Consider the following 27,560-nt stretch of genomic DNA (forward strand, 5'->3'; position numbering starts at 1 on the left):
GTTATTCCCATCCTTTGCCTGTTCAATTTCTAAACACTTTTTCAAAAAGCTCTGTCCTACTGTGTCCTGATATAACAGTGTCAACCATGAGATCCTGACTTCATAACACATACAGCAAAGCAAATAACTGACTTCATGTTTCAGTAACCAAGCTCAAACATACACTCCAAAGCCATAAGTATCAACCATGTTATTGGTGTGCCTCATACCTTTAAAAAGAAATTGTAATACAAGACATCAGTTCAAAATGTTTCCTTCACATACACACTCTTTACAGCCAAAACTACTTCTTGAATATGATTAGAATTTTTTATAGTTTCAATTAATCTACACTTATGTTTCCCAGTTAATATACTAACTCTCCTTCCTCATCTTCTCCTCACTCACAGATTTACCAAACTAAGGTCAGTTGGTTGGTTGCAAGGTCTCCAAGTCATAATGTAACACAAATTTTAAATAAGGAGTTCTGCCATTGCCAGCAACAAAAACCTTCTGAATATACTTCCTAACTCATTTAGGAATAACTTGTAGCACCAGACACTCACTGAAGCATGTGATTCTCCCTTAAACCTGTGGCAGGCTTCTTGGAAGGATGACTCCAAGAGATGAAGTCCCAGCTCTGCTGAATTCACTGCCAAGTTCACAGCTCCTGTTGATTTCAATAGGGCTCAGGTTTCCCCCATCACCAGTAGCAAGCAAACTCTCTTTTCCTCACTGTATTTTCCAGTTAGTGCTTTATGCCAGCAGAACTGTTTCCAAACAGTGTATACACTTTCTCCATACAGCCACATGCTCTTGCATATGGAAAATTAACAGTGCCCTGCACATACACACACATCTTACCCTCGCATACTATGAAAGGAAAAATTACTGAAGTAAGCATTTAAAGAGAAAATTATTGCGTAAGATGGAAATAACAGAAATGTGGCCTTGCAACAGTTAATGTTCAGATGGCTAAAAGCAGTTAACCTTCAGTAGTGATCAGACTTCCAGCTTCTGTAGAGGCTGATCACTCTTGGGGCTTGTGCATGGTATGCAGAGTTCTCAAGGACAGCTTGATTTCTGGCATCTCTGGACAAGTTGGAAATTGTAATTGCAATCACAGTGAGCTTCTGCACCTAGAACTGACAGGCAAACAGTTTCCCCTCCTAAGTGGCTATACTTACCATGTGCGCAAGTGGGAGGAAGAGGGGAGACTGCACAAAAAGGAGTCTACAATCAGGTGAGTTAGGTCATCCCTTGCCCCCACCCCCAGCAACTTACCATGATGGAGTGAAAACCTGTTGGAATTGCAGCTGAAGCACACTGCCAGGCAGTGCAGCAACACTGCTGTTCATTATGAGCTATTCTTACAGAGACCCCTTATGACAGTTGGAAAGGAGGATGTTTACATAAATGACAGCAGATGAGGATAAGAAAAAAAGTCTCCCTGCTGCCATAAAGGATTTCATTTGATCCTAAACCTGTCCTTTAAACTGAGGTTCAAGATTAACTTGGTTGTATTTCCCAAGCAGCCATGCAGTCAGTGGAATGACTGTGGGGTGCCCAGATGTACTATCCAATTACTGTTAGTAGCAGTGTCTTTTCAGACTTTCAGAAGCATCTACATGGACAGTTGAAGACCTGGGTCAAACACTTGGCTAGGTAGCATGAGATGTGTACAAGGAACTAAAAATAATTCAAGGGACAGACAAAAATATTTCTCCAGTCACCTACATAGTCGTATAAAGCAGGATCTTACAAGGAGACTCAGTGTATATGCATCTGTGTCAACTGAGAAACTGTATACCACAGAGCGTGTCCACAGAGAGAAAGAAACAAAGAAAAGCATCTAGACCTATCCAGATCTCTGCAGGTTTTCAGCTGAACAGGAGATAAAATTCTCTTTTGCTAGTCAGCTACATGATTTTTTCCTCTTGAAACCTCTGAACCAAAGGTAAGTTCGATACATCTTGAGGACTTGTCTTTATTCTAAGACAGGCTTACAATTTAGGAAAAGCCGTTTCTCTTCGTTTGCAGTACAAGACAACTGACTGCTTTATTAATTTAGTTAATTAGGCCAGACATAGATAAAGGATGTGGGTATCGGCCCCCTATATGCAGCTTTAATTTGTTTGCTGCATGCCTGATGGAGGTCATTGTCACTTATTACCTTTACACTTCACTTGACAAATGCTCTCCTGCACACTGACACTGCTCCTAGAGACAGCAGGGAACTACAGTAAGTCCAGGCGAAGTCAAGAAGCCCCCTAGATCTTAATTATAAAACCATAAAAGAAACCAACTGCCTCTGAAGCTCTCTTACCAGGAAACAAATGAGAATGGGAAATTTATTTCCAACCATAAATCCCAAACCCTTCAGTTTAATTTTTCCCAAGTTAACTTTCTCACCTAGCTAAGCAGCACTGCCTTCTATTATTAGCTTCTGGCCCAATATCAGCTGACCACCATCAGTCAAACTGTCTTCATCTCAATGAGCTCAGGGACTCCCAAGGAACTCTGTGTATGCAGACTTGTGCTTGCAGCCTCTAATTATTTTCTAACAGATAATGGAGCATTTAAGTTCAGAGAGGATAGATTAAACTTGTAAGTGGATCAAAACCCTGGACAGACTCACAGCTCACAGGTTTACTTCCTGGAAACACCAAGTTTAGAGGGCTGAAGAGGAAAGGCCCTCATCAATTGTCTGTTTGCCCAGGACATGTTACTTCAAAGATGTATGTTTTTTAGCCTCAAAGATAGTTTGCTATGCTTTCCAACTGCACCATGACTTTGGAATATATTACATTATCAGTCGAGCATCTGGTTTGATGTTAAACCATTTGATCAGGCCAATGGCTACTTGACTTATCAGACAATCATAACAGTCAAATAATTTGAGGCTGAGGAGGGAAAATTGTTTTCACAAGTGAAATTATAAGTCCCTGTTCTACTATCAAGTAGCCTCTTAGCTGCGTATTTGCCTTTTTTCCTCACAACAAGCCTCTCTTCCCTCCTTAAAAGTCAGCACCCTCATATATTCTGTTACCAGCCTTAGGGTAAGGAGCAGGATATCCTTCCCTTCTGATACCTGCTGCGTCCGCTGGTGACTCCCCTCTCAGACATGCTTGCAGGCAGACCAGTAGCAAGAACGCCTGTACTCTGAATTCAAATTCCAGCGCCCTTCGGGGGACAATGAAGTGTGACCAGCCAAGCAGGGAGGAGAGACTACGCCCCACAACTTAAGCACCTAACCGTTTCAACACTTGAGGGGAAATCCTTTAGACTCTGAAATTATTCCAGAGATAATATATATTCAGAAATAGGTGGGAAAAAAGTAAACCTACATTTTACAAAACAGTAGCAACCACCTCTGCAGGGTGAAAGCAAATCCATAGAAGTCCACATGTACATTCTGCTTCTGCCCTGGAGAAGGCAGTACGGGTTACTTAGTAGACTTCAGTTTGCACTGTTGTAACAGACACAGACTACTGCAGTGATAAAAACTCTAAGAAAGCAAGGAGCAGGGTAAAAGGAAAAGAGCTAGCTGGGAATGTGTGCAGAAAGCCCAGAAAATAGACTCTGCTGCAACACCCCAAAGAAGAATTCTAAATAGGGGATGTACTTTTTGAAGATGGCCAATTCATCATCCCCTGATGGGAGGAGGGTGAGAGGTGTTTGGCTATAGCAGGTGCTAACATCATGCATTATTTCATTATAGTCATTACAGATCCATTAGTGGGTGTTCAAGGTGCTGAAATGACAGCCCAGTAGCCAAATTGTTGTTCTTTACTCTTTTAGCATAACATTTAGCAGAATTTCAGGAGCTCACAGAGCACTTTTAGACTTACATTCTGCCAACATTAGAAGTCTTGACCAGAGCCTATGGACAATGCCCCTAACTTCTATACCAGCTATTTCTGTAGACACTGAAGAGTCCCAAGTACTCTCTCTGTACACAAACTACTGTTTACAAGAGGCTTTACATTTTCCAGAGCCTCTCTAAAAGGGAATGCTAAGTTTTACTTGCAAGTACAAGGACATACAAAATCGAGTAAGAAGTAATTGCTGACAAAAGCACACCTGTACTTGACAAGTACAAAAAAATTAGTCAAGGGTGTGACTCATATAATGACACCTCCTTCCCACTAACCTCCTCTTCCCATTCATAACCGACATGTCAGACACTTATTTAAGAGTTAACCCTCACTATGTTCATAATGGCACTTAGCCATCTATATACCTTTACAAAATCTGATATAACTGCTTTTAATCAACAACTATTCATAATACTCTTATTACTGAAATCACAGCTGATGCATTTTGCTTGCATATGTACACTTAGATTTTCCTCAGCAACTAACACGAGTACACAATACCAAGTTTTATCAGGATAGTTATACTGACCCAAGCCTTGGGGTGAGAATGAGTAAAACATGTTTTTCTACTGTAAGTTACTCTTCAGTGAAAGATATTTAAATTATCTCCTCATAATAGCTTAAAATTTAAAAAAAAATTAAAACTCTGTCCTTTCTGGGACAGAGAGGAGCAGTCACCTTAAAATCATAAACAATGCCTAGGTCATCCTCTTTAAAAATGTGGCTTGTTTCAGGAAATTAATGACTGGGTTAGGAGGTGAAGGTGGCAGGAACGTCTGTACGATTGCATGAGCAATTATTTCAAAAGAATGAATTTAAATCATCTTCGTCAATGCAGTACAGCAAAGGATGTTACAGACCAATGTACATATATCAAATGCAGCACTGATACAAAACATCTTATTTCTCCTTATTGTCACTTACATAAACTAATGATGAAGTCCAATTCTTTTTGTTATGATTAAGAATAACCTTTAGGTTATTATTAACCTCTAGCACTAAAAATAACTTTAACTTTTCTCTCACCTTGTTAGCACTGGGTCAGAGACTCGTGAGAAACTGCTAATTTAAACAGAAACCTTTCCTAGCGTGACTGTACCTTACATAGTTAAAATCGCTAGAGTTACCAAAAAACCTTCATAATTTCTGAGCCATTTATCAGATGTTACGATGCATACACTGGAGGGAAATGTGGTCCAGTGAACTGTCATCTGATCAAGCTGAGCTATGAAACCTCAGACAAGTAACTTTGTCTTTTAACAAGGACCTTATGTTTTCTTTGTAGAGTGCTTGAAGGTTAATCAGTATCAGAGAAGGACATATTACCATTATTTCTCTATCACATCAGGGGTCAAATCCTCAGCTGGTGCAAGCTGCCTAGTTCCACTAACTTTCATACTGTGATAACAACTCCCTCATCTTGAGGCTGGAAGCTACACGACATACTTGCACTCCCTGCACGTTCACTCCTAAAGGGTGCTGAATACCAGCTCTCCTCCTGGAGCTCTACCATTAAAAATACACTTGACCATTACTTTGTCCATTAAGCAAACATCTAATCCTCTTCATCCCTTTAGTGCAATTAATTCTTTCTGAACAGGGCCAAAATGCCCTTTGTTTTTAATTTGTGCACAATGATTATTGAATGTCATCAACATAAATGTACAGTGCTCTGTAGAAAGCACAGGGAATACCTTCATCTATACAGCCTTCGTTCAATTGCCTAAAAACTCACACATGATAATTTTTCTGAAATAACTAAATCCATAACTGTACATTTGTATTCATTGCTAGATGAAAGATATAATGGGAGTACATTCTCCTTGTGGTTTACAGTCTTATTAATGCTTACCGAATTAAGCCTATACACTGAACAGATCTTCAAGACTTAAAAATCCTATGTAATTTTCAAGTTCATAAGAGGGATTTACAAAAAAGTGCCAATTTCTATGATCTGTCAAAAAATTGTCACTGAATGGGACATACACATTCACAGTGTCAATGAGGCTTGATCTTGACACGGAGCTAAAAACTGAGTGCATAGTCTCCATGAACATAGAACATTCATGAAAATTATGATCTTGACCTCTTATTAACAATATTTCAGATTAGTAAAGCAAAAGGGCTTTTAAAATCTGGCACATTTTAATTTTTTTTCCCCTCCCTGTTACGCTTTGCTGCTGCTGACAGTTCCCAGACTCTCAGAGCTTAGTTCTCAGGACCACTGAAGCAGAAGTGAGCTGAGGCTAAATTTCTGTTGTGGTGAGTTCTGCACCAGCAGAGACTCGCATACATGGCAAGATGCTCCCCTGCAACTCCTCCTCTCCCGTGTCTCTAGCTTCTCTGCCGTGGAAAGATAAAACAAAGAGGAGTTTCACAGCCTTCCACTGATGGGAAGACCATTTATAAGAAAACTCTAAGCATCTTTGGGTCCATGACATCTGCACACTGAAGAACCCAGCCCTTCATTACCATGGCACTGGCATTAGCCTGGTAGCCCAGGTACTTACAGTTCTGTGATGGAATGATCTACAGGCAATAAACTAAACAGGGCAGAGCACTGCCTCACACAGATCTGCCTAGTTCCACTGCTTCAGAGAGGCAGCACTGACCTACCCACAGCTGAGGTGTAACCTTGGTTGGTTGGTTTTGTTTGTTCAGACATTGTTGCAATAGAGAACAGTATGGATATACATTAATAATGAGACAGCTTGTCCAAGACTGAGGGAAGGAGAGAAATGACCTACAAACAAAATTTCAGCAGCTGAGCTTTTCTAGGAACATGATATTGTAGCTCTCGCTGAACATAAGCACAGTTGGTTCTGTGTACAAGCCTTCTACTATTTAAATATAAGGTAAGAAAACTGGCAGAAATACCTCTTTAAAATGTCTGTGGACTACAGAAAGACACCCGTCCCGTTCCACCCCCTGCCCCGCCAAACTCAAAGACACTGATCATTTCTTACATCCATAAACTCCACATTGGCTTTCGGACCAGTGGTCTCATTAAGGATCTTAATGGCCACAGGAATCTTTACCGTTTCTCCCTCAGGGACCCAAATACCCTAGAAAAAGAAGAAAAAGTGATAGAAGATAGTGACAACAGCGTTAAAAACTTCAGAGTTACAGTTCTTTTTGATGCATTCTGTCATATTATGCAGATCAGTTACGAACCTCAGAACTGAGAATACACAAAGCTATAAAACAATAAAAATCCCAGAAAACTATTACTTACACCAGAAGTAAACCATTATGTAAAATGAAAGATTTTGTACCAGTGAACGTCCTCATCAGGCCACCTTGATTTTCCTGTCCAAAACAGGGTTTCTAGAGAGTAATGTCAACACATCAACGATGCACATACTTTTTATACTGACTATCGATTCTGATAAAATTACACAAAAATCTGGATTTTCTGTCTGGATTCTGATGCTAAACTCACTGAAGCTCTCATGAAAGTGATTATCACCAGGTCGTACTATCATGCAGGAACAGGACACCCCGAGAACAATATATTTAGAATGAAACATTTAGGAGCTATTTCTCTAATTAATTGATATCTGAGAATTAAAGCTTAGATGGCTAAAAAGTAAACTTTAAAATTAAAGTTCACAAACTGTGTGTCTCTCAGGCTACTTTTCCATCCTTCTTGATTATTGCTATATTCTTGGCAACCTCACTGTACCTATCTCTATCACTTTATTATTGTCTAAGCATATTGAAACCGATTATTCAAAAATGTATTCCCATGATCTTGTAGCTGTAGTGACCTGGGTCTGTACTTCCTCCATTTCCTCCCCAGTTTGAAGACAGACACAGTATCTGTCCTCTTCCAGTGATCTGACCTACCACCTTGATTTGGCAGGTTTGGGTTGCTCCCGAAGGGTTGGGTGATTGGTTTGACTTGCCCATTAAGGCATACTGCATGCCCAACATGAAGATTTAGACATGACCAACATATCTTAAAAAGAAATCATCTTTAACTGAAGTATTTTTTCCCTTGTGGGTTCTGCTCTTACATCCTGGTTGTTAAAGGGTGTATTGACATAACTAATCTTTTCTATTAAAATGGAAGAAACAAAAAGTATAACGGTTTAACTAATGAAAATATTGTTTTACAAGGTATTGTTACTATTACAAGACCCAGGTGACACTTGCAAAATGACAAAGTTTATCTAGCTTTCCAAAAGTGTACTGTAAAGCCATTATGTAAGAACAGAATGACAAACTTTCATACTGCATTTTAATATCAAGACAGCCCAGCCTGTGTAGTCCTCTTGCATGCAAGAATGACTGTGGCTGACACTCCTTTTCTCACCAAGAAATATCTGCACGTCTGATTAAAACTAAAGTCAACATTTGAGCCTGTCTGATTAAAGCTGAAGTCAACATCTGAGCCTGAAGTGTGCTCCTCCCACACAATTCCACTATCCTGAGTTTCCCAGATATGTAGGGCTCTTGAACCCATTCACAGTACAGGGTGCTTTGCTTCAGAACTTGACTGTTCAAAAGTTAACTGAGGGAGCTCACTGCTGTATAGTGAAGACTCTTACCTTGTACACGGTTCCAAAGGCTCCAGAGCCAAGAACCTTGACACGTTTCAGCTCAGTTTCCTTCAGGATACGAAGCTGTGCTTGGTTGGGTGCTGTGCCACTTGGAGTCAAGGGTTCCACAAGCTATGAAGGAAAATCCAACAGTCTTAAATATTTGAAATTGTGAAGACCCGTCAGACATTTATATTGAAAACAATCGATCCAACTAAATACTGGAATAAAACAGTGGTAGGGTCTGTTGAGCACTAACCTGCCAACTCGTGGGAAGATTTCTCACCTTCAAAAGCAAACGAACAATACTATGAAACCAAGAGACCTGATAAAGAAAATCCTCACTCAACATGTAATAATTTCCACCAGGAATTGCATGATGGAATTACGAACTGGAAATTGAATTGGTGTCACAATAACATACCCAAGGACTCTTGCTAATGGAGGCAGTATAAATATTTTCTACATGGCAGAAATACAGCATTTATTATCAGTGCACGACATTCTATTTTTGCCCATTTTAGTGTCTTTTAAGTTGGCCATATTTCTTTTTAATAGCCCTTACTTAATGGCTCATCACATTCTTATTCTGTTTTGGGGAAGGGACTATTTTTCTGAACTTCTGTTATACCACACGGGAGGACAGCCTTAAGGAGAAAACATCTTATAGCAGACCACTAATTTATAACAGCCAGTAATTTACTGCAGAAAAGGCATAATTAAACAATTTGCTCAAGATGTCCCAAGAAACTTTGTAAATGAACCACTATGGCACATTCAGTTTAAAATGCTCTCAGATCTCAATGTTATACTGTCTCTGCCAGAAAAACAATGCTTCTTAAAAAATAAATTAAAAACACACGAAAAGGACAATACTCTAAACAATGAATAACAGTCTGTTCCTTTACAGGATGAAGAAAACAGTTCAGGGCTACTCCTGCTCAAGTTGGTTTGAAACCACTGCAGTGTTTCACAGTTTACAAGGCTAAATGCACCATGCTCTGCAGTTTGAGAACTACTTCTATGGCTCTTTCAGCATCATGAACTACTTTATTAGTTGACCAGACTTATTTAGTTTTGTTCAGGTAAAAATACTGGTATCTGGAAATTATTGGGGTTAGGAAACCTAACAAACCCAAACAGCAACAAGTCAGGTTATCACAGAAATAATCCGTGAGCTGTACTTTTCTTAAGACTGATTTCTCTTTTCACCTTTCCACTTTAGATGTCCAGTACTTACACCATAAAAGAAAAGTAGACAGACTGGTGGTACACTTATGCATTTTCAGTTTGTGAAGGGTGAAAACAGCTTCTGTGCCACAGTCCACCAACACAGGTACGGCAGGGAGAAGCATTGTAGGGGTCTAAAAAAGTACTTGTAGAGTTTTATGGAGAATGATCTACAGAAAGAATAGGTCTGTTACAGCCTCCAGCTAGAAATAGAGACTAGCTGAAGCTATAGTTGCTTATGGGTTTATCTTGGGCCACTCCTGATTTAATCTTCAGTTTCTAAACCAAGACAAAGCTTCCCCACATGTTCAGTAGGAGGCCTTGGTCCCTCAGGAACTAGTGTCAGCCACAGCTTTTATCTGACCAAATGGAGAATGAGAGCTGGACTTCAGAGCCATACTTCCCAAATGCAATGAAAACTACCTGCTTGATATAATTTATGCTTAAGTAGGGGCTAATACAATGGCAAGATTTACATATCTAAAGGCACTGAGTATTGTTAAGCTTTCTATACAGCTGAACAGTATTTAACAAGCTACGCAAATTCTAGCCAAGCTTCAAGATACTTAAGGCAAACAGATTGGGGATACATAAATCATTTGCTCCCAGGCTCTATAGTGGAGATGAGTGGGAGCAGGACCCTTAGAACAGAACAGAAAACAGCATTGTTAACAAAGCCTTATCAAAGAATCACTAGCTAACGGTATTCCCAAGCTTTATTATCTTACAAAGGGGGACCCTAATTTAAAAATATCATCACTTGCGAAGAGTCTCAAGTATAGGACTGAGGAAATGGTAGCAATCACCTTTGCTGTAGCCAACAGATAATGATTTAATGTTATGTTTAAATATACTTCCTAGATTGCCCCCTCCACTACCGGCATTTCAAAGAGCAGGATGGTGTGGGCACACATATTTTTGCTATTAGAACCGTGAACTTCATTTGGTTAAGCTCTGTGAAGTATCTTGGCTTAATAAAATACATTATTCTTACTGATCGTGACTACAGGCTTTGACAAAATCTGGACCACAAAGGCACTGTTGTTCCCAGTGCCTACATTAAGTGACAATCTCTGAATTTAAATATTCCTGATGAATTTAAGTTTGCATCAGAGCTTGCTGAAGGAACTTACTTCAGTCTTAAAAGTTCACCTCAGTATGCACTGGATGAAAACCTGTAGTATTCAAGCATGAGAGCTGCTAAATGTACTGATGAACTGGAATAGAAGCTCAGTTGAGAGCAGCATGTGAGTTCAAAAATTTGATGGAACATGACTTTGTAATCATGTGGACATTTTTGGTCTTCAAAAGCCATGAATCTGTATATGTACAGAAAATTAGCATCTTGAAATAGCTTCATTCTTTCCATCAGTTTAGTCCTGCAGAAGTTAGCAAAAGGATTTCTACAGATCTCTCTGGTAACTGGACTGAAGACCTGAACATCTTTAATATAAAAGCAGAACAGCTCTGTATATCTTTTCAAATATTCTGTGAGAAGCAGCACACTCTCACCTCAGTCTCCAGGAATCTTCGCAATGCTCTCTTCTTTTTAATGCTTTTGCGCCGAACGTACACGGCAAACGTCAGGCCCACAATGACGATGATGAAGAGGCCACCAATAACTCCCGCAGCAATCAGAGGGGTTCTAGCAATCAGAATCAGAGACTTTATTTTTAGATAGGGCGAGAGACCAAAGGATGGTTGGGTACATAAAACATAATCACTTGGAGAGCTTATTAACTGCCTTACGACCAGAATTTCTAAGTCAGTCCAAATGGGAAGTCAGGGGAAACACATTAACTTTTCTTGGTTTTAATCAACATACCAATTCTACTTTTTTCAAACTTCCATGCACATGTGAGGAGTCGTGTGGACAAGGAAACACAACATGCACTTTGATGGCAAACGCAAATCTGCAATGGCAAAATGAGGATACAGGTATCTGCAGTTTTCCCGCCAGAGCTTTAACTGTGCTTACTCTTTGGCTCCATCTAGATTAACTCATGGGCTTCTGCACTTTGGGGAAAACAAACTAACGGAAAATTCCCAAACTACCAATACGATGTGCCTTCCCGAGTATGGAGGAATTGAGAGGCAACTTCAAATATGGTTTCATAGGCAAATCTGGAGGCATCATACTCGTACACCTTCCTCAGGTAGAGGATATTTACATTTGAACAACATAACTCATGAATAGAGCCACGCACCCTCTTGGAACTCCTGGTTCATTACTATTACACACAAACATTTTGGCCAGGGGTTATAGCTGCACCCATCTGGTTTTGCAGTGGCTTTTCAGCATAGCCAAATCCCAGACCAAAAGACTGGTGTGTTGGAGCCAAAAAACTCCTGCGAACAATGCCAAGCAAGGCTCAGCTTTTGTACAAGACCTGTTGTGCTCCCACTACTCCTTATAACTACTTGCAGCTTTCCAGTCTCTTGAGCAGCATGAGCTACAATTACTAACTTGTTTTGCCATAGTGATAAGCTATAGTAGGCTGGCATCATGGTCGATACTATACAAGCTCAAAACAAAGACTGTCTCAGAGAGTCACTGACTCAGGTGACCACATTTGGGGATCGCCTATACAGACAGTGGAAAGAAGCAGGCTCCCTCTGAAGAAAAAGTCTATGTGCTCTGGCTCAGTTTGCTTTCTCTCTCTCCCTGCTCCATCTCTAAAGGATGGGTAGCAGTCTCCAAACCAAAACCTTAAATTAGGCATTTTCACAGCATACCAACAACTTACCAATATAAACACCCTCACAGCATTTAACATGCTCGGATAAAGGACCTGTCATATCAACCCAAAACAACTCTCCTCTTCATTTGCATGTGCTTTCCATGATGCTGATGCAAGAAACTCTTTAACAGGCAATTATGAAAAACACTGGACATCAAAAGACTTCTCTAGAGCTAGTAATGACTAATGGTCTTGAGCAGAGGAATTTATTATTTTTATGCTGTATGAACAATCATATAATTTTTAACAACCACCACCAAACCCCAGACTGACAAAACAGGCAGGAGATCTCTTGGCTTTAAAGAGCATATTAATAACTATCATAACAGCTGTCAAAATAAATAATTAGAGTTTTATGGTACTGTGTACACTAAAATGGCCCAAATGATATTTATATGACAGACCATAATAAGGAAACAGTTCCAAAGGAGATGTAAGGACTAGTGAAGTTACACATTCCTTGCAGCCCTTTTACTGTTACAGAGAACAGGGGTTCAAAATGAATTTTTATGATCCATCATGTCAACTCTCACTGACTCTTTAAAAGAGAGTCCTCACAATTTTCAGTAGTGATTTGAAAAAAAGCATATAATTTTCAAAAACTTCATCAAAGAAGCACTTAGTTATTAATGTGAAATATGCTGTAATGGCAAATTATATCTGAATTTTCAGGAGGCATCAACTAAACACACTGTTAAGGAAGCTTAAAAAGGGAGCATAAAAGGAATAATATGCAAGAAAAAACATATTTAAATGCTAAACAAATAACTGAAATACAGAAAAAGTTTTATTTCCAACTCAAATAGTTGCCTTCACTCCTTGCATAAAAATCACATCAGAAACAAACATCACAGATCTAAATGGATGTGCTTGTATACCGTACAGCTTCTCCTCACTCTGCTACTGAGCTAAGCCCCAAAGTCAACAATCATGTGTTTTATCCGCTACACTACCAGGAGACAAGTCACTGCCTTCAGTGCTTTCTGGTACCATCAGTGCACTTCGCTGTTGTTTCCAACCACACGTAAATTATTTTCTAAGCCCAGTTTTCTGGGTGTCACCTACCTCATTTGGGTTATTTTTACTTATGTTCGTTAGGCCAAGCTTGCTTTTTGATCTATTCTGCTAACATCTTCAAGTCTCCTGTATCATTTCTCCACTATTTTCATGTTTGCAGTGTCTTATATTTAATACCCTGATGGATTTCATTAACATGCTGTTTACCTTTCTTTTACATAATTGTTAACATGCCTCCAAGGTGGCACTAATCAGAGAACTTGCTGAAGACATGAAACCTTTCTCCCATTTTGTTTTTTTAATCCAATCCTTTTTTTTGCATATGCACCTAACCAACAGTTCAGCTTCACATACAGCTGGACACACAAATCTCCTTATCTCTAGTGGCATTAAGGGCTTAATCCACTTACATTTTTGTTACATTATTGTCCCACAACCACCTCTGTGAATGCAGTTCGCTACATTTGCCACCTCAGACTACTGCCCACTTAAAACTAATTCTGGGAAAGTTAACAGAAGTGACGTTGATGCAGAGAAAAACTGTTACTACCAAAAATCCCTAGTTTTTTAAAAGTCATTTTTAAAAGCATGGAGGCCTCATGTCTCTGTTAGGGCTCACAAAAGGCTAAAGTCAAGCAAAGAGAGGTAGTCTCTCCATGTCAGTCCTGCTCATCCAGCATAAATAATGGACAGCCAAAAGTCAATCCTAGCTCACATTCCTTTCAGCTCCACCACAAACCAACCAACAGGAAACTCCTGATACAGCCACTACTTTCCTTTACACACTGAAAATCTACCCCAGAGGATGAAAACAATCTCTGTTAGATGTTTCTGGACTTTTATGCTCATCAAAATAGCAGTCCAAGAAATATGGCCCTGACTCATAATTCAACCCCACATAATGAATTTGCTATCACGCACCCTTCCCTCAGCTGAGGACAGAATACCCAATTAACAATTGGAAAAGGTGGCAGCAGGGGAGGCAGTGGGAGGGAAAAAATCACAACATGTTGAAAATCCTGCCTTTTAAACTGGAAACTGTGTATCTGTGACTAAAAGTTGAAAGTAAGATTCTATTATTCCCTTAGGAGAAATGAATAATATATATTTCTTTTAAATGTGTACTGTTTTTTCATATTTAGAAGGATGTAACTTCCACTCCCACACACCAAAATTGAGACAAAAAGTTCAAAGTTAGTATTCCAAGATGGACAAGGATGCTCAACAGGGGGGCTCCTACCGTTCCATCCACTCCAAAACATCAAAACATCTGCAATTCCCACAGTGCTTTGAGACCAGGTATTAAAGCCTAATTACTGATTTAGATGAATACATGGTCTCATACTTTTGACTGGAGAGCGCAGCAGAAAGGGGAAAGGAAACACAGTTGTGGTTCATGGAGTAAAGCAGAGAAAGAACACCTGCTTTTCTATCTTTGGCACTAACCCACCTAATATGCTATGTAAATAAATTGAGCTTTGAAACTGAACTGTTAGAGGGCTTTAAGTTCCTGCCTCAACTTTCCCCACCTTCCCCTCCTTTATGTTTTATCTGTATATCCAAACAGGATTCATTACAACCTTGAATATTTGCTAAGTAGTTGCTTCTTGTAAATTTTCATTATCAAGGCATTATTTTCTCCTGATGGACGATTCATACGATCTGCATTCCTCACCCCTTCCATCAGTGAGGAGTTCACCTGACTTTGAAGCTGCACTTTTAGAGATCTAACGGATTCTGCTAATCCTGGAATGATAATCTTAGTATTTAAAATATACAAGATAAACAACCTGACTGAGAAGCAAATCCTTGTATGTTTTAATAGCTTCTCTCTGCTGTGCATCGCTCCCCTGGCAGCGCTCTACAACCACAACTTCCAGAGTGCCTGGTGTTCACAAAACAGTGCTCCCTGGGGATGGGAAGAATTCATCTAATCTTATTCACATTAAGACGTGCTTTGCTTTATATTTTTCTTTTTCAAGAATAAGGCTCCCTTTCCCCTTTCTCCACCTAATCTGAGGGTGTTTGAGCACTGAAAAATGTCACTATTTATGTACAGATTAGGAGATTTTATCATGTGTAAACATGAATTTTAACTCACAGATGATGTCCTACTTCCCACCGATTCCACATTTAATCTAGATATGGGCAAACTGCATTCCACTGTACTCTCAACTAGCTGTAGTTAAACTCTGGTGGCAGGTCGTTCTAGCCACAACTTTTCAATATGCAAAATGACCACAATGTTGCGGTCTACATCTAGGTCCATTCAGCAGTTAAACATCAGTTTTCACTTTGGACAAGGCTAATGCTGACAAACAGCTATCTACAATCAAAACTGCTTCTTCCTTACCCACATTGGTTCCTATATTGAAGCCTCCCTCAAGCAAATATTTCAGGACATTTCTAGATCACTATAATCAAGTTATCTTATGCTCAAAGTTTCTTCACCGGCCTTGCCAAATGAGAAAAACATGCAGAACAGAGACTTGCAGTCTTTAACTGACAGTGTACACCCTTTCCTCCTCTAGTATACCACTAACCAAGATGTGCTGTTGAGATCAACTGTGCTGTTAGGATACATCAAAGTTTTTAACATACAGTGACGTCATTTACTGAAGGTTTCCACATATTTTGGTTATCAGAGTGTTTACTGAGAATACCAACAAGACACAAACAGATATCTTATGTGCATTCTTTAGATTGTAAAAGCGTGTCCTACTCATGTCTCTTTTTTTTTTAAAGGTAGGATTCCCCATTTCACTCAGAAAAATAAATGAGGACAAAGAAAAAAACATTAAGTATAGCTTTGAAAATGAATATAACCTAGGATTCTAGACATTAATATGTACTGATTATAAATTTATGACATCTTTACTATCATTAAAGCACATGTGGTGCACAGTGAATATCTTTAAAACTAATTTTAAATCTGAATGGCATAATTTAGGAGAACAACCACATTTCTGTTATGTTTTCATCACAAATTACTAAGAACTCTCAATTTTAACTCCCTGTTAATACAGTTGACTGGAAATAAATACTGAAATCTCTGGGATTACAGTATCAATATGGAGGCTTTTCATGGGCCTCTCTTTCTGCAAAACTGAAAAGCTCATCTGACATCTTTTGCACCCCTGGTATTTTTGGGCTGAGACTTTTCTCTTCTGCCACAACATAAAAAAGAAATGCTATTGTTAAGAACTTGCACAGTGACTTTGTTTCGAGGCTTGTGCTTTAAGTAAACAGATTAATGTTCCTTGTAAAATATGCCAAGTCAGGCCCCATATAATATAGATTGATTTATCTGTGACAGAAAACCAGTTAAATTCACTAGATTGGACACACAGGTGAAGCCAGTTCATAAAGTAAAAGAACAATCCTCTTTATAAACTTGTCATATTTCCCATTTTCTTTGGGAACGGTGATATTTTGCTTTAAATAAAGAAAACTAGACCTATAATGACCATGGGCGCTGATGGACTGCTCTGAAACTAAAACCATCAACATTAGCTCAAAGAGTTTCTCTCTGCATAAAGCATTCCTGTTAGAAGCAATAAACTCAGCTTGCTTCTCTGCAACCAGTTGCAGTCAACTGGCTCTACAATTATGTCTGCGTACGTGAAATTATTAATAAGAAAACATGCTTTTCTCAAGTAGAAACATAAAGTGCATTTCCCTGTATGACATTATATGCTGAGAGACTACTCTGTCTGGTGGCACTGCTTTCTATTTATTAACTGTCAAATCCAGAAGTACCACAGAGCAGCACAGTCTGAGGCAGAGCATGTTACATCGCTTGAGGGAGCTGGAGAAATATAAGATAGTGCCCATATTAAATCAGTAGGTAGCCAAAACATTCAGTGGGAGCTGGGTCATATACAGAATACAAATCCTAGCATAAAACTGGCCATTGAAACTGAGAAGGAACATTCCTTCACTCCGCAATAGGTGTTCAGGGAAGATTTTTATAACGTTTTCTTCATTGCTACATTTTGGTTTCTATTATCTGTTCTAGCAGACATGGGCAGGCCAATTACCTTCACCCTACAGCCTGTACAACTTCTCAAGCAGAAGGCTGAACTTGAGCCTAAATGGCTCAGAAATTATTTCAACCTGCCCTCAGCTTTGCTCCACCAATGACTGTACAGATGAGTGAACACTGCAGCCAGTATTTATAGGAATTCATTAACATTTCAGATGGCGGCTTGATTCAGTCTAATGCATGCCATTTTTTCTTTACAGTTAAACAATTATGTAGATAGGTGTATGCTTCAAAGTTTGGAAAAACAATCAGATCTCTGAGGTCACGTATTCATCATGAATTAGACATTCACTACTTTGTGCTCTAAAATTTTTGTTAGCCAGTATTTGGTACAGGACACAGAAGGAAATTCACTTCAGTTGGGTGATAAATCAAACCATACAGAATAGAGAACAGGCAGGAATGCTCAGGAGTATTTTAAGCAGCAAACAGGAAGAAACCTTCTTGAATACTGTGCTCTTCCTTCTGCTATTTTTTTAAAACACTTCCCAAATTTCAATGGTGGAAAATGCTTGTAATTCACTTAAGCTGCAGTTAAGTGTTTGCTGAAATTGAGCTATTCAACATATGAAATATCCAAACCCATACATGACTAAGCAAAATCTTGCCTGTAGGACTGCACAGGTAATTTGCCTACCTTTAAGGAGCTGCAAGAGGAAGGTTTCTCTACCTCATGCCCTTCACTTTTACTTTAATTCACAAATCATCATCTTTCTTTTGAAAATGCACTGATCTCCCTTTTTATACCTGCCCCTTTTGATTGTTTTTGGGAATGCCAGACTTTCCATAGAGTAATCGTTCAGAAGATTTAAGGAGCACAGAAGAGATTTTTTGTCTAAGTGGCTGTGAACACTGGACTCTCCTGTTCCAGCTTTGAATCACAGGAGGCAGCGAGCATTTGCTTTCACAAGTTCCAGGAGTATTTCACAGTAGGGAACCTGCAAGGATTGTATTTGGGGACCAAGTCTGAGATTCTGTCTCGGATTCCCTCTTCCTAAGGTCTTTATGACTTTATGTTTCTCCTTTGTGAGAACAGATTCTGTACATTAAAGAGAGCCCTAACTTCTGTCAGACCACTTCTGGTTCAGCTCTGCATCTACAGCCCCATGAGCCATGGTGAACAAACCTCTTCACATGAGTGAGCAGTCAGACTAAGGTTCAGCACTGGACACTGGCAGAGGGGAAAAAAAAAAAGCCATCAAAACAAAACAGGACATGATAAACTGATGAGAACAGAACTGTTGTATTATGTTCTCAATTGTCAAGTTTCTTGTCATATCCAATCATTTGCTTTGTGATAAATGTAGAGCTTATATGGGTTTCAGCTGAGGTTTTTTTAACAAGTGGTGGCATTAGAGCATCTTTTGGACCTATGTTTGAGATTGAAGTTAGAGCGCATGGAGGATTTGTAGGAGAATGTGTCTGGAAATATGCACCCATATCTCATGCATGTATTACACACATTCATACGTACATATACACACACAATTAAAAAATTTTCCTTCAAAGTCTAAATCAAGATAGTAACACTTCAACATAGTAACACTTAATTCCACACTGGTATAACATATATATAAATATAGCATTTGAGACATTTATTAGACTACTAGTAATGGCCATGATGCTGTTAACTTCAACATACATTTTAACTACTCCTCATTTGAGTTCTAAATATGCAGAATTTATTTTTGTGGAGCATAGCAGGGAATAAATGCAGCCAGTGCTCATAAATATCGAGGAAAATCCAAGGTAGATAAAGAGCAGGGTACATTACATTATTTCTGAGTATGTCTGATGCTGCTTTCGGATTTATCACTATTATTTTACAAGGACAGCATTCTGTTTAAATGTCCTACACAAATTATATCAATCATTAGAAAATCCCACTTGGTTATGGGGAAAAACTCACATAAAATTGAGATCCTCCATCTGACACAGGATCATCTCCTATATGATAATATGCCCAAAAATTCTTTTTTGTCAGTAACTTATCAGTCATCTCACAGTAGTTCTTAAATTACCAAGTAGGGCAGAGAGAAACTCTGGTGTATCTTGCAACTCCTCTTAATTCTAGTCATCATCCCACTGCCAGCATTTCCCCAGAGGCCATTCAGAAAAGAAAAGTTCAACTTAGAAGCTCCAAACCCACCCACCTTCACTCCTCTCCTCCGTCTCCACAGCCACCTGAAGGAATCTATTTCACTTCACCGGCTGTAAAACAAGCCAAGGGAAACCAGCCTTTGTGAATATTATCCTCATCTTCTATTCTCAGCTCAACTGATGATTTTTTTTTTTTTTTTTTTTTGCATCTTATGTACACAGCAACCTCCTATCATCTTGATAGTCACAGATGTGACTTGATTAGAAAAACAGCTTGTGTCCGTGGTGAGGATACTGCTCAGAGTAACCTAGACTCTACAACAGCTGTTTTATTATGATTATTTTGCAGTACAGTATGGCCCACATAAAGGCAAATGATATTTTAGTAAAACAGCTCTTCCTTCTCCCAAATTGCAGTATGATAGAACATTCCAGAATTTATTGCAGATACCACCTTATCTATGAATCTTCCAAATGTTAAAAATACTTTTCTTCCACTAGCTGCTGAACTCCCAGAACAGAGCAGGCCAAACACCTGGGAAAGCAGTGATCCAGCTTAAAAATCTCTTTTTCCTATTTCAGCCACAAACCCCTTCCTCTGCCCCCATTACCAAACCCCCAAACCTAAGTACTGGCCTCTCTAGTAGACAGTGGATCCTACTGACTTTTTGTGCCTTTTAGGTCTCTCAGCTTCTGAAGCTCATTGGGCTCAAGAAAACAAAGAGGGAGAAGGCTCAGACATCTTTTTTTCCCCACCTCTAGCATAAGACCTCTCATCCCACTTCAAAACTATGTGTATTTGAAGTATTTAAGTGAGAAGAGCACAAAAAGGTTGATGAAACCCACTGGATAGAATACACACAAACATACTGCTACAGCTATAGGTTTTGGCTTGCTTTCTTAGTAATTGCCTTTTTCTCACTGGAGTTTTCCTGGAACGGGAAAGAGCTCCTTTATTTTAAAAATTCATTGATTAGAAGATGATTCAAATATCTCAAAGTCTGGAATCTGGAGCCTGATCCACTGGTTGATCCAGGAAATCAAAGCAGAGAGAGTTCACGCAAAGCTGAAGCGGTGAGACACACTGAACTTAGCCTGCATCATTTACATCTACAAGTCATTTACATGCAGAGGATATCGCTGCCATGAGGGAGGGAAAAACTTATCTACAGGAGATGGGACTATTTTAAAGCTAGAATATTATCTCTTCTATCTGTTCTTTGTCTATTATCCTTACTGTGATTGAGACTATGCATATTAACAACTAGTGGTCCATTTTTAATGCAGGAATACTTTTTACCTTTTTTTTCCCCCCTACATCAGACCATGTGGGGCAGGGAAAGAGGTAATTTCTTTCTGAAATTTATACATTTTTTTTTAGGAATGTTATTCAATCAAACAAAGCAATGCCCACTGATACAGAGACCACTGAAATGACCTGAAAATATCCCGATGGCTGAGTCAAGTCTACTGGGAACTTAGAAGAGACCAGTTTGGCCACTGCCACGCTGGTGAACTGTCCAGCTAGAATTAGTCCTCTTCCCTCCAGTCTACCAGGTCATTGCTGTTTCTTTGCTTATAACCAACCAACCTACAGGATCTGTATATCATGGTCCATGCTCCCTGAATTATTTTCAGATTAATTTGCAGATTAACATGCTATATTGCCAAAAGTAGGGATTGCAATGTCTTATCTCCTCTTCAGCATGACCTGTAAGACTATACTCAGCAACACTGACATCAAGCCTATAGGTTCTAACTTGGCTGAACCTTAACATCATTAACAGGAGTAAAACAAAAGGTAACAAATAACTAAAAACACATCCTCTGTCCTTTTGTTTGCTTCTGCTTTTCCACTGGCACCTTTTCTTTTCACTCACATTATGCTGCTTTATAGCTTCTGTGCCTTCTAAGAAATATCTGTGCTACTTTATTTCAGTGAAATATCTAAACATCATTAGGTTTACTACAACTAGAGAGCTACGAGTTAAAATGGAACAGCAAGTGAAATAAGAACATGCAATGAAAATCCAAGTGAGCATTTCAAGAGGCAAGTAACACCTTAGCGTATTGCTTTGATGGCCTGTGTTTCTAATGGACAGACTATGTCACAGGCGGGGTGTTGGGAGTCTAAGACAAATTACTTGAGGAAACAGTTCATGTTTCTTACTTAAAAGGCTGATTGCATTTCAGACAATTTTCCTGCAAGTACTACAAGAGAGACTTCACATAATTTACAAACCAGGGATTAGGTCAGGACTGGACCATGTTTAACAGAAGTTTGGCCTTTATCCTGATGGCACAGTTGAATTTTTTCTCAAATTTTTGCATAAATGCCACAACTCTTCAGGATGAGGCATTACCAGCTCTGTCCCAGAACAGGCAAATACGCAGTAAGCCCCTCCCAACTCTCTGCCAATGAAAAGCTCAATCAGAACTAGCCAGCACCTGTTTTTCACATTATCCCACAATCTTTCTTTGCTTGTTTGATCATCTGTTCAATCTCAGTTAACTACAGAAATTATTATCTGCATTATTTTCTGCAATGTGTCTGCAAAAGAGCTTGTTCACCTGTGTGTGATGGTGTTATTAAAAATTTACATCAGATTGAAAAAAAGCATGAAGTTTTTTGACAAAAGTACTGTCATCCCTAAAGAAAACTTCATTTACAAAGGTTACATACAAATAAAACCAATATCTAGATACCATACTTTCTAAAACTTTATAGTACAAAAGATACAGCTCCACCAAAGCATCTTCCAGGAAAGGAGGGGAAGGACAATAAGAAAATTGCTTTATAGATATCAGAAAGGAATAAAACTATCCTAAACGCAGTCCCCACCTACAGTAGGTTACACAGCTTGACATACTAACACTGATCTGAAGAGATCTAATCAAGTAGACTTGACGGTACACATGCTTACAACACAAGCACACCATGACCAATGTACTGTTCTAAAGAACCCAACCAAGAGCCTCTCATTTTATGCAAGAATTGCAGCTCCTTTATCACCTGACAGGTCACGGTGAGTAAGCCAGAATGCAGAGAATTAAGTCTTGTCTGGACTCTAAACTCAAATAAATGTCATGTAAATTGTTTAAATACGAAAGAGCGACAAATCCTGCATTATGCAGGTAGATTGGAAGTAAGGCGGTAAGCTTTAGTTCTGATTTATTATATGTTAAATATTAATGAATTATTAAGAAACCATTCACTGAGGTTTAAACAACTCTACATCTTACATATTTCTAAAGCTCTACAAATGTATTTTTAATAATAGATAATTAATTTATAACAACATTAAATCTAAATTAAATCCTCATTCCAAGCCATAAAAGAAACCCATTGAAGAGTGGTGAGATATATACTGTTGCTCTATAATAAGGTCACTTCTTCATGGCACAATTTTATATCTGCATCATATATTATTTGTGTAGCCAAAGCAGTACAGACACACAACACAAGGCTTATGTAGCCTGATGAGAAATAAAAACAGTAACCTCTGCAACAGGGCTGTGTGTTGTTTTCCATTCTAACAAACCATTTCCAACTTGGAATTTCCTAATGCTTCTTGCCTTTCAGCAGTGACCTATCACATTTGGCCTAATCAGTTATTTTTCCTACTCGTAGTTTCAGTAAAAATAGTCAGTTTCCTGAACAAAGAATTTTCTTATTTTAAATGTATTTGAAAATCTATTTTGCAACTTGTGGTAGCAAAGCAAAAAAAAAAAAAAAAAAAAAAAAAGCTTTTATTGAGAGTCTCTGCAAAGAAATTTGATTACGACCCGACAAAACTCCAATGCTTGGTAAATATTGTGTTTAGTACTTTCTGTATATTTCCCATGACACTCCTCATAAAACAGCCTGCTGTTAAGTGGAGCTGAACATATTCATACAGGTCACCAAGCTGGACTTTGTACTCAAGCGACAGAGGGGTAGGACTTAATGAACACTTGGCATGAAGTTCAGGGATAACAGAGGTACCGTGAAATTCATGGTGTTACCTTGTGTGCTAAGCAGACCAAACACAAGTCCCTACATGTTTCTGCAAGAAACCTGCTTGCTTGCTTTGTAAGACTGGGTGCTGCACTAATGGTTCTTCAGAGCTCGGCAGCTGAAGAAGGCACAAGGGCTGGGACATACCAAATGAGACAATAAGGACTGCCACACATATATGCACAAGAAGACAAGCTAAGGCAACTTCTATAACCTCACTGTGGCATTTCTCTGTTCGGCATGCACCACTGTGCAATTATGAATATTACCCAAATCCATCAAACGAGCACAGTGCAGAGAAACTTGGCCTGTGAGTATCAACAATCTCAATATACTGCAAGAGTATTTCACTCATATTCCCCTCTTTGTATAACAAACCACTAGAAACATCAGATTTCTGGCCTTATTCTATCCTGTGCACTCTCAACAGGATCCTCAAACTGCTGGAGCCACAGAACAGATTTTAAACAGCACTTGCATGACAATTGCTTCTAGTTCTTTCACTCTTTCAACCTTAACAGTTTATTTCTCTCTATAGTAGCAGATCCTACCAAATCCTTCCATACTATGAGACCACACCAGACAACCCTGTTGAGTAAATCAGAAGAAGTAGAAACCTTTGCAGATCCCAGACAAATCTTTCTGAACATGTTACAGAACAGAAGCTTTAATACAATGAGAGCTTTTTAAATCTGTGGTCAGATCCGTACAGCAGAAAAGGAAAACCCACCTAGCCCCTTTCCTCAGTAGATGAGTCCTACTAAGTGGGAGTGGTAAAAAGTGGGGGAATCTCATGAAATCACTACAGTGACTTTCATTCATGTCACAAGGGTACTCAAAATGTATTCCTCCCAAGGCTTTAGGCAGTGAAATATTGCTGTGACAAGAGCAGTGCTCACAGCACAGGTCTGTTTGAGAACCAGTTCAGTAGCAGAAAGTTCTCACACAGAACAGGGTTTTCTCTATCAGTCTGTCCTAAACAAATCAAGTGTAAGCTCTATCCAACCCATGGAGGTAGGACAAGAAACTGCCTTTTTTCTAGTTTTGATTCTTAAAAAATAGATCTGTTTCTTCAACTGCTCTGTTCTGATACAGCATCAGAAATCTCCATATTAAAAGTCTCTCAAGAGTAGCATCTTTTACCAATCAAGTAATGTAGCTTAGTTTGTACTCACAGATCCTATTTTTCCTCTTATTTTATACAGAGATTCTCTTCCTCTTCCCCTCCAGAATGACTATAATTATTCTATAAAAATACAGAGCATATGGAACACTTTCCTCCAAGCAATGGAACAGAGCGCCATAAAAGCAATGAACATAAGCAGTTTATTAGAGGTGGTTTCCCTTCCCCATCATCTACTCAGAGCTGCTGTGAAATTCTATTGAAGTCATACTGTGCAGGGGTACAAAACAGCTATGAAAGGATTTGCCTGCATTACATAGGGTTTACTGTTAATTAGCTCTTGTACACACACGCAGTACATAAAACCAGCTTTTTTTGTTTAGGAAGTGATAATTTGTTGAGAGGACGTCCTTTGTTGATATAAAGCTAGCATTACGATTGTAATTTGAGTTAACATCTACACATCATTTTATGTAACCACTTGACAACGGTGGTCCTGGCTAATTAGTTTCTGTTAGTTAAAAGGGAAATGTGAATGAAATTTTCTTGGGGCATATATAGAGACAGCCATCAGCTTACTCAGACCAGTAACATCAAGGTACTAGGTCTTTCCTATCATATCCACCACATGCTTCTGATCACATCTTCAGATTTGCAGTCTCTCACGCACTGGAAAGCGGAAACTTCGCTTGTCCTTTGATGGTCTCTTCTCTATTAGTATTAAGCTGAATGAATCACAGGGAGGATGAAGATATTTGAATTCATACTTTAAGTAGAAACTTTGTCCACAACCTAGCTGCAATAATCGAGTTAGCCAAATCTTTCTGGCAGACCTGGGAGCGGGGGAGTGTAGAAGAACCAGCCTTTTGTGACTGCCTAGAGTACTTTTCTTAATGGACGGCAGAGTAGTATTATTACAGTTTTCCAATCTTCCTTTTAGGCAATGCTTATCCAAATCTTTGAAGCAGGCATACTGCTCCTTTCACTCTTTGTTCAGAGTTCCTAACACGTATGCTGTTCCACCCAAAGAAACCACTGACCATAATTGTCAGAAGGAGGAGTGTCATTCTAGTGAGAGGTGGGAAAGGAGGACAGCTAACTCCTTTGGGCACTCTGGGAAATTCCAGCCTCCATCTGCTTTCTGTCTTTGCTTTGGTGATTTCTAGGAAAGGTTGATATTAGAAGGGGGGAACCCAAACTGAAGCCTTACAGTAATAATCTAGTACCTGCTCCCCCCACCCCCAAAAGGCAGAGAACAACAGGAAGAGTTATGAGGAGCTGAGAAAAGCTGGGACACAAGGCTCGTGTCTCCTCTCTGTTCCCTGGGCTGAGATTCTCAGCACAGCAGGGAAGGAAGGAAGGAGACAGAAAGGAAGACAGAGCAGCAGTGACATTAGTTACATGCCAGCTAAGGACTCCACCTTGCATGGGGAAGTCTCTGCTGGCCTGTCCCACACCTGCAGGCCTCTGTATCATCTGAGCAGCCCAAAGAGGTCAGCCAGAAAATCTGCTCAGCAAACTGACTCAGTGAATCACACGAATTACCATCAGACAACATTGTGATAGGGATGCTATGAATTAAACACGATATAAATACAGACAGAATGTGTGTTACAAACGTGAGGAAAGGCTTCCCCGGCTGCATGATTTCAACTACAGTAAATCAAGACCTATAATGACAATAACCAGAATGTGCAACTAACGACAAGCAGAGGGAGGCACTCATTTCTCCTGTGACTTCTAACTGCTTTAGAGTCTGAAATTTTCCCGGCAGTTAAGAGCACAGTGAAAGCCTTTGTGAGGATAAATTGAACACATTGAAAATAAATGTGGGTCCTCACAGGGAAAAAAAAAAAGCACATGAGATCCAGCAAGTAACCTAACAGTCATTTGAAAAATCTATCAAGTAGTCTAGAGGAAAAGGACTAAAATAGCCCTTGTACATGGCACTGAGCTGGAAAAAGGAAAAGAAAAGGGTTTCCTTGCATCCTTTTGGACAGAACTCTATTGAAGCTGAGAGTTTTAAAAACCCAAACACCTGTGCATAAAGACACACAATGCCACAAGCAAGGACTTTTTTGCACAAAATGTAAGGCACAAAACATAAGCAGAAAAAAAACAAAGTTTCACCTGGCATCTGGAAAACAAGCCATGTGATGCACATCTGATTAATCCTCATTAAACACAACAGTAAGAATTCCTTTGCTGTTCTACCACACTCTTACAAAAGCTTTCAAATCAATGGATCATGGCAAAACCAATTTGCAAACTGCAAAACTGGAAAGAAAGCAACACTGGTATGAAAATGGAAACAGGTGAAGATGAGAAATACTTCATTGTTTGTGGTTAGAGCCCTGCTCTTACTTTCAGCTGCCTGAACAGCAGGGAGCCCTGCCCTTCAACTGACTGCTAATTCACACCAATGGAAGAAATTCAAGTCAATGGACAAGGATAAAACTGATCATTAATTATTTTAAGGTCTATCAGTCTAGGGAGGGTATGCATTGTTAAAGGGACATGAAGAAGGTTCTACCTACAGCGAAACCCGTAAATTTTTGATTTACATGTCTACTGTAATAAAAAGTATCACTTTGCCAGTGCAGTTTTGCCCATTTTCAGCCCAAACAAAAAAGAACCATTTTCACACACACAAAAAAAAAGCAGTTTCACTAATCTAATAAATATAGAGGTATGAAATTTCCTTCTTTGGCTTGAAAGTGAAATAGATACATACATACTGGCATTTAAATACAGTGCAGTGATTTTCCTAAAATAAATTCAGCAAAGTTGGAACAAAAAAAAAATAAATCCATAAGATCTAAAGGAAACATTTGAGGGCCTTCCCCTCTCAGACTGAATGGAGCAGGAAATTATTCACTTGAGCAGAGTAAAACAATTGCTTTAAT

General features: G+C 39.1%; 1 protein-coding gene across 9 annotated transcripts in view; it reads right to left on the reverse strand.

Annotated features, from left to right (window-relative positions):
* Window positions 1-27,560, reverse strand: part of ERBB4 (erb-b2 receptor tyrosine kinase 4) — a 644,720-nt gene that overhangs the window by 122,764 nt on the left and 494,396 nt on the right. For all 9 annotated transcript variants that reach the window (XM_074829732.1, XM_074829729.1, XM_074829726.1 and 6 more), the window contains 3 exons: window positions 11,144-11,276; window positions 8,411-8,533; window positions 6,824-6,922 (listed from right to left, as the gene is read on the reverse strand). In XM_074829732.1, the coding sequence (XP_074685833.1) occupies window positions 6,824-6,922; window positions 8,411-8,533; window positions 11,144-11,276 (355 nt within the window). The remainder of the gene's footprint in view (window positions 1-6,823; window positions 6,923-8,410; window positions 8,534-11,143; window positions 11,277-27,560) is intronic.

The sequence above is a fragment of the Strix aluco genome, chromosome 6 (genome assembly GCF_031877795.1).
Source record: "Strix aluco isolate bStrAlu1 chromosome 6, bStrAlu1.hap1, whole genome shotgun sequence".
NCBI classification, from domain to species: domain Eukaryota; kingdom Metazoa; phylum Chordata; class Aves; order Strigiformes; family Strigidae; genus Strix; species Strix aluco.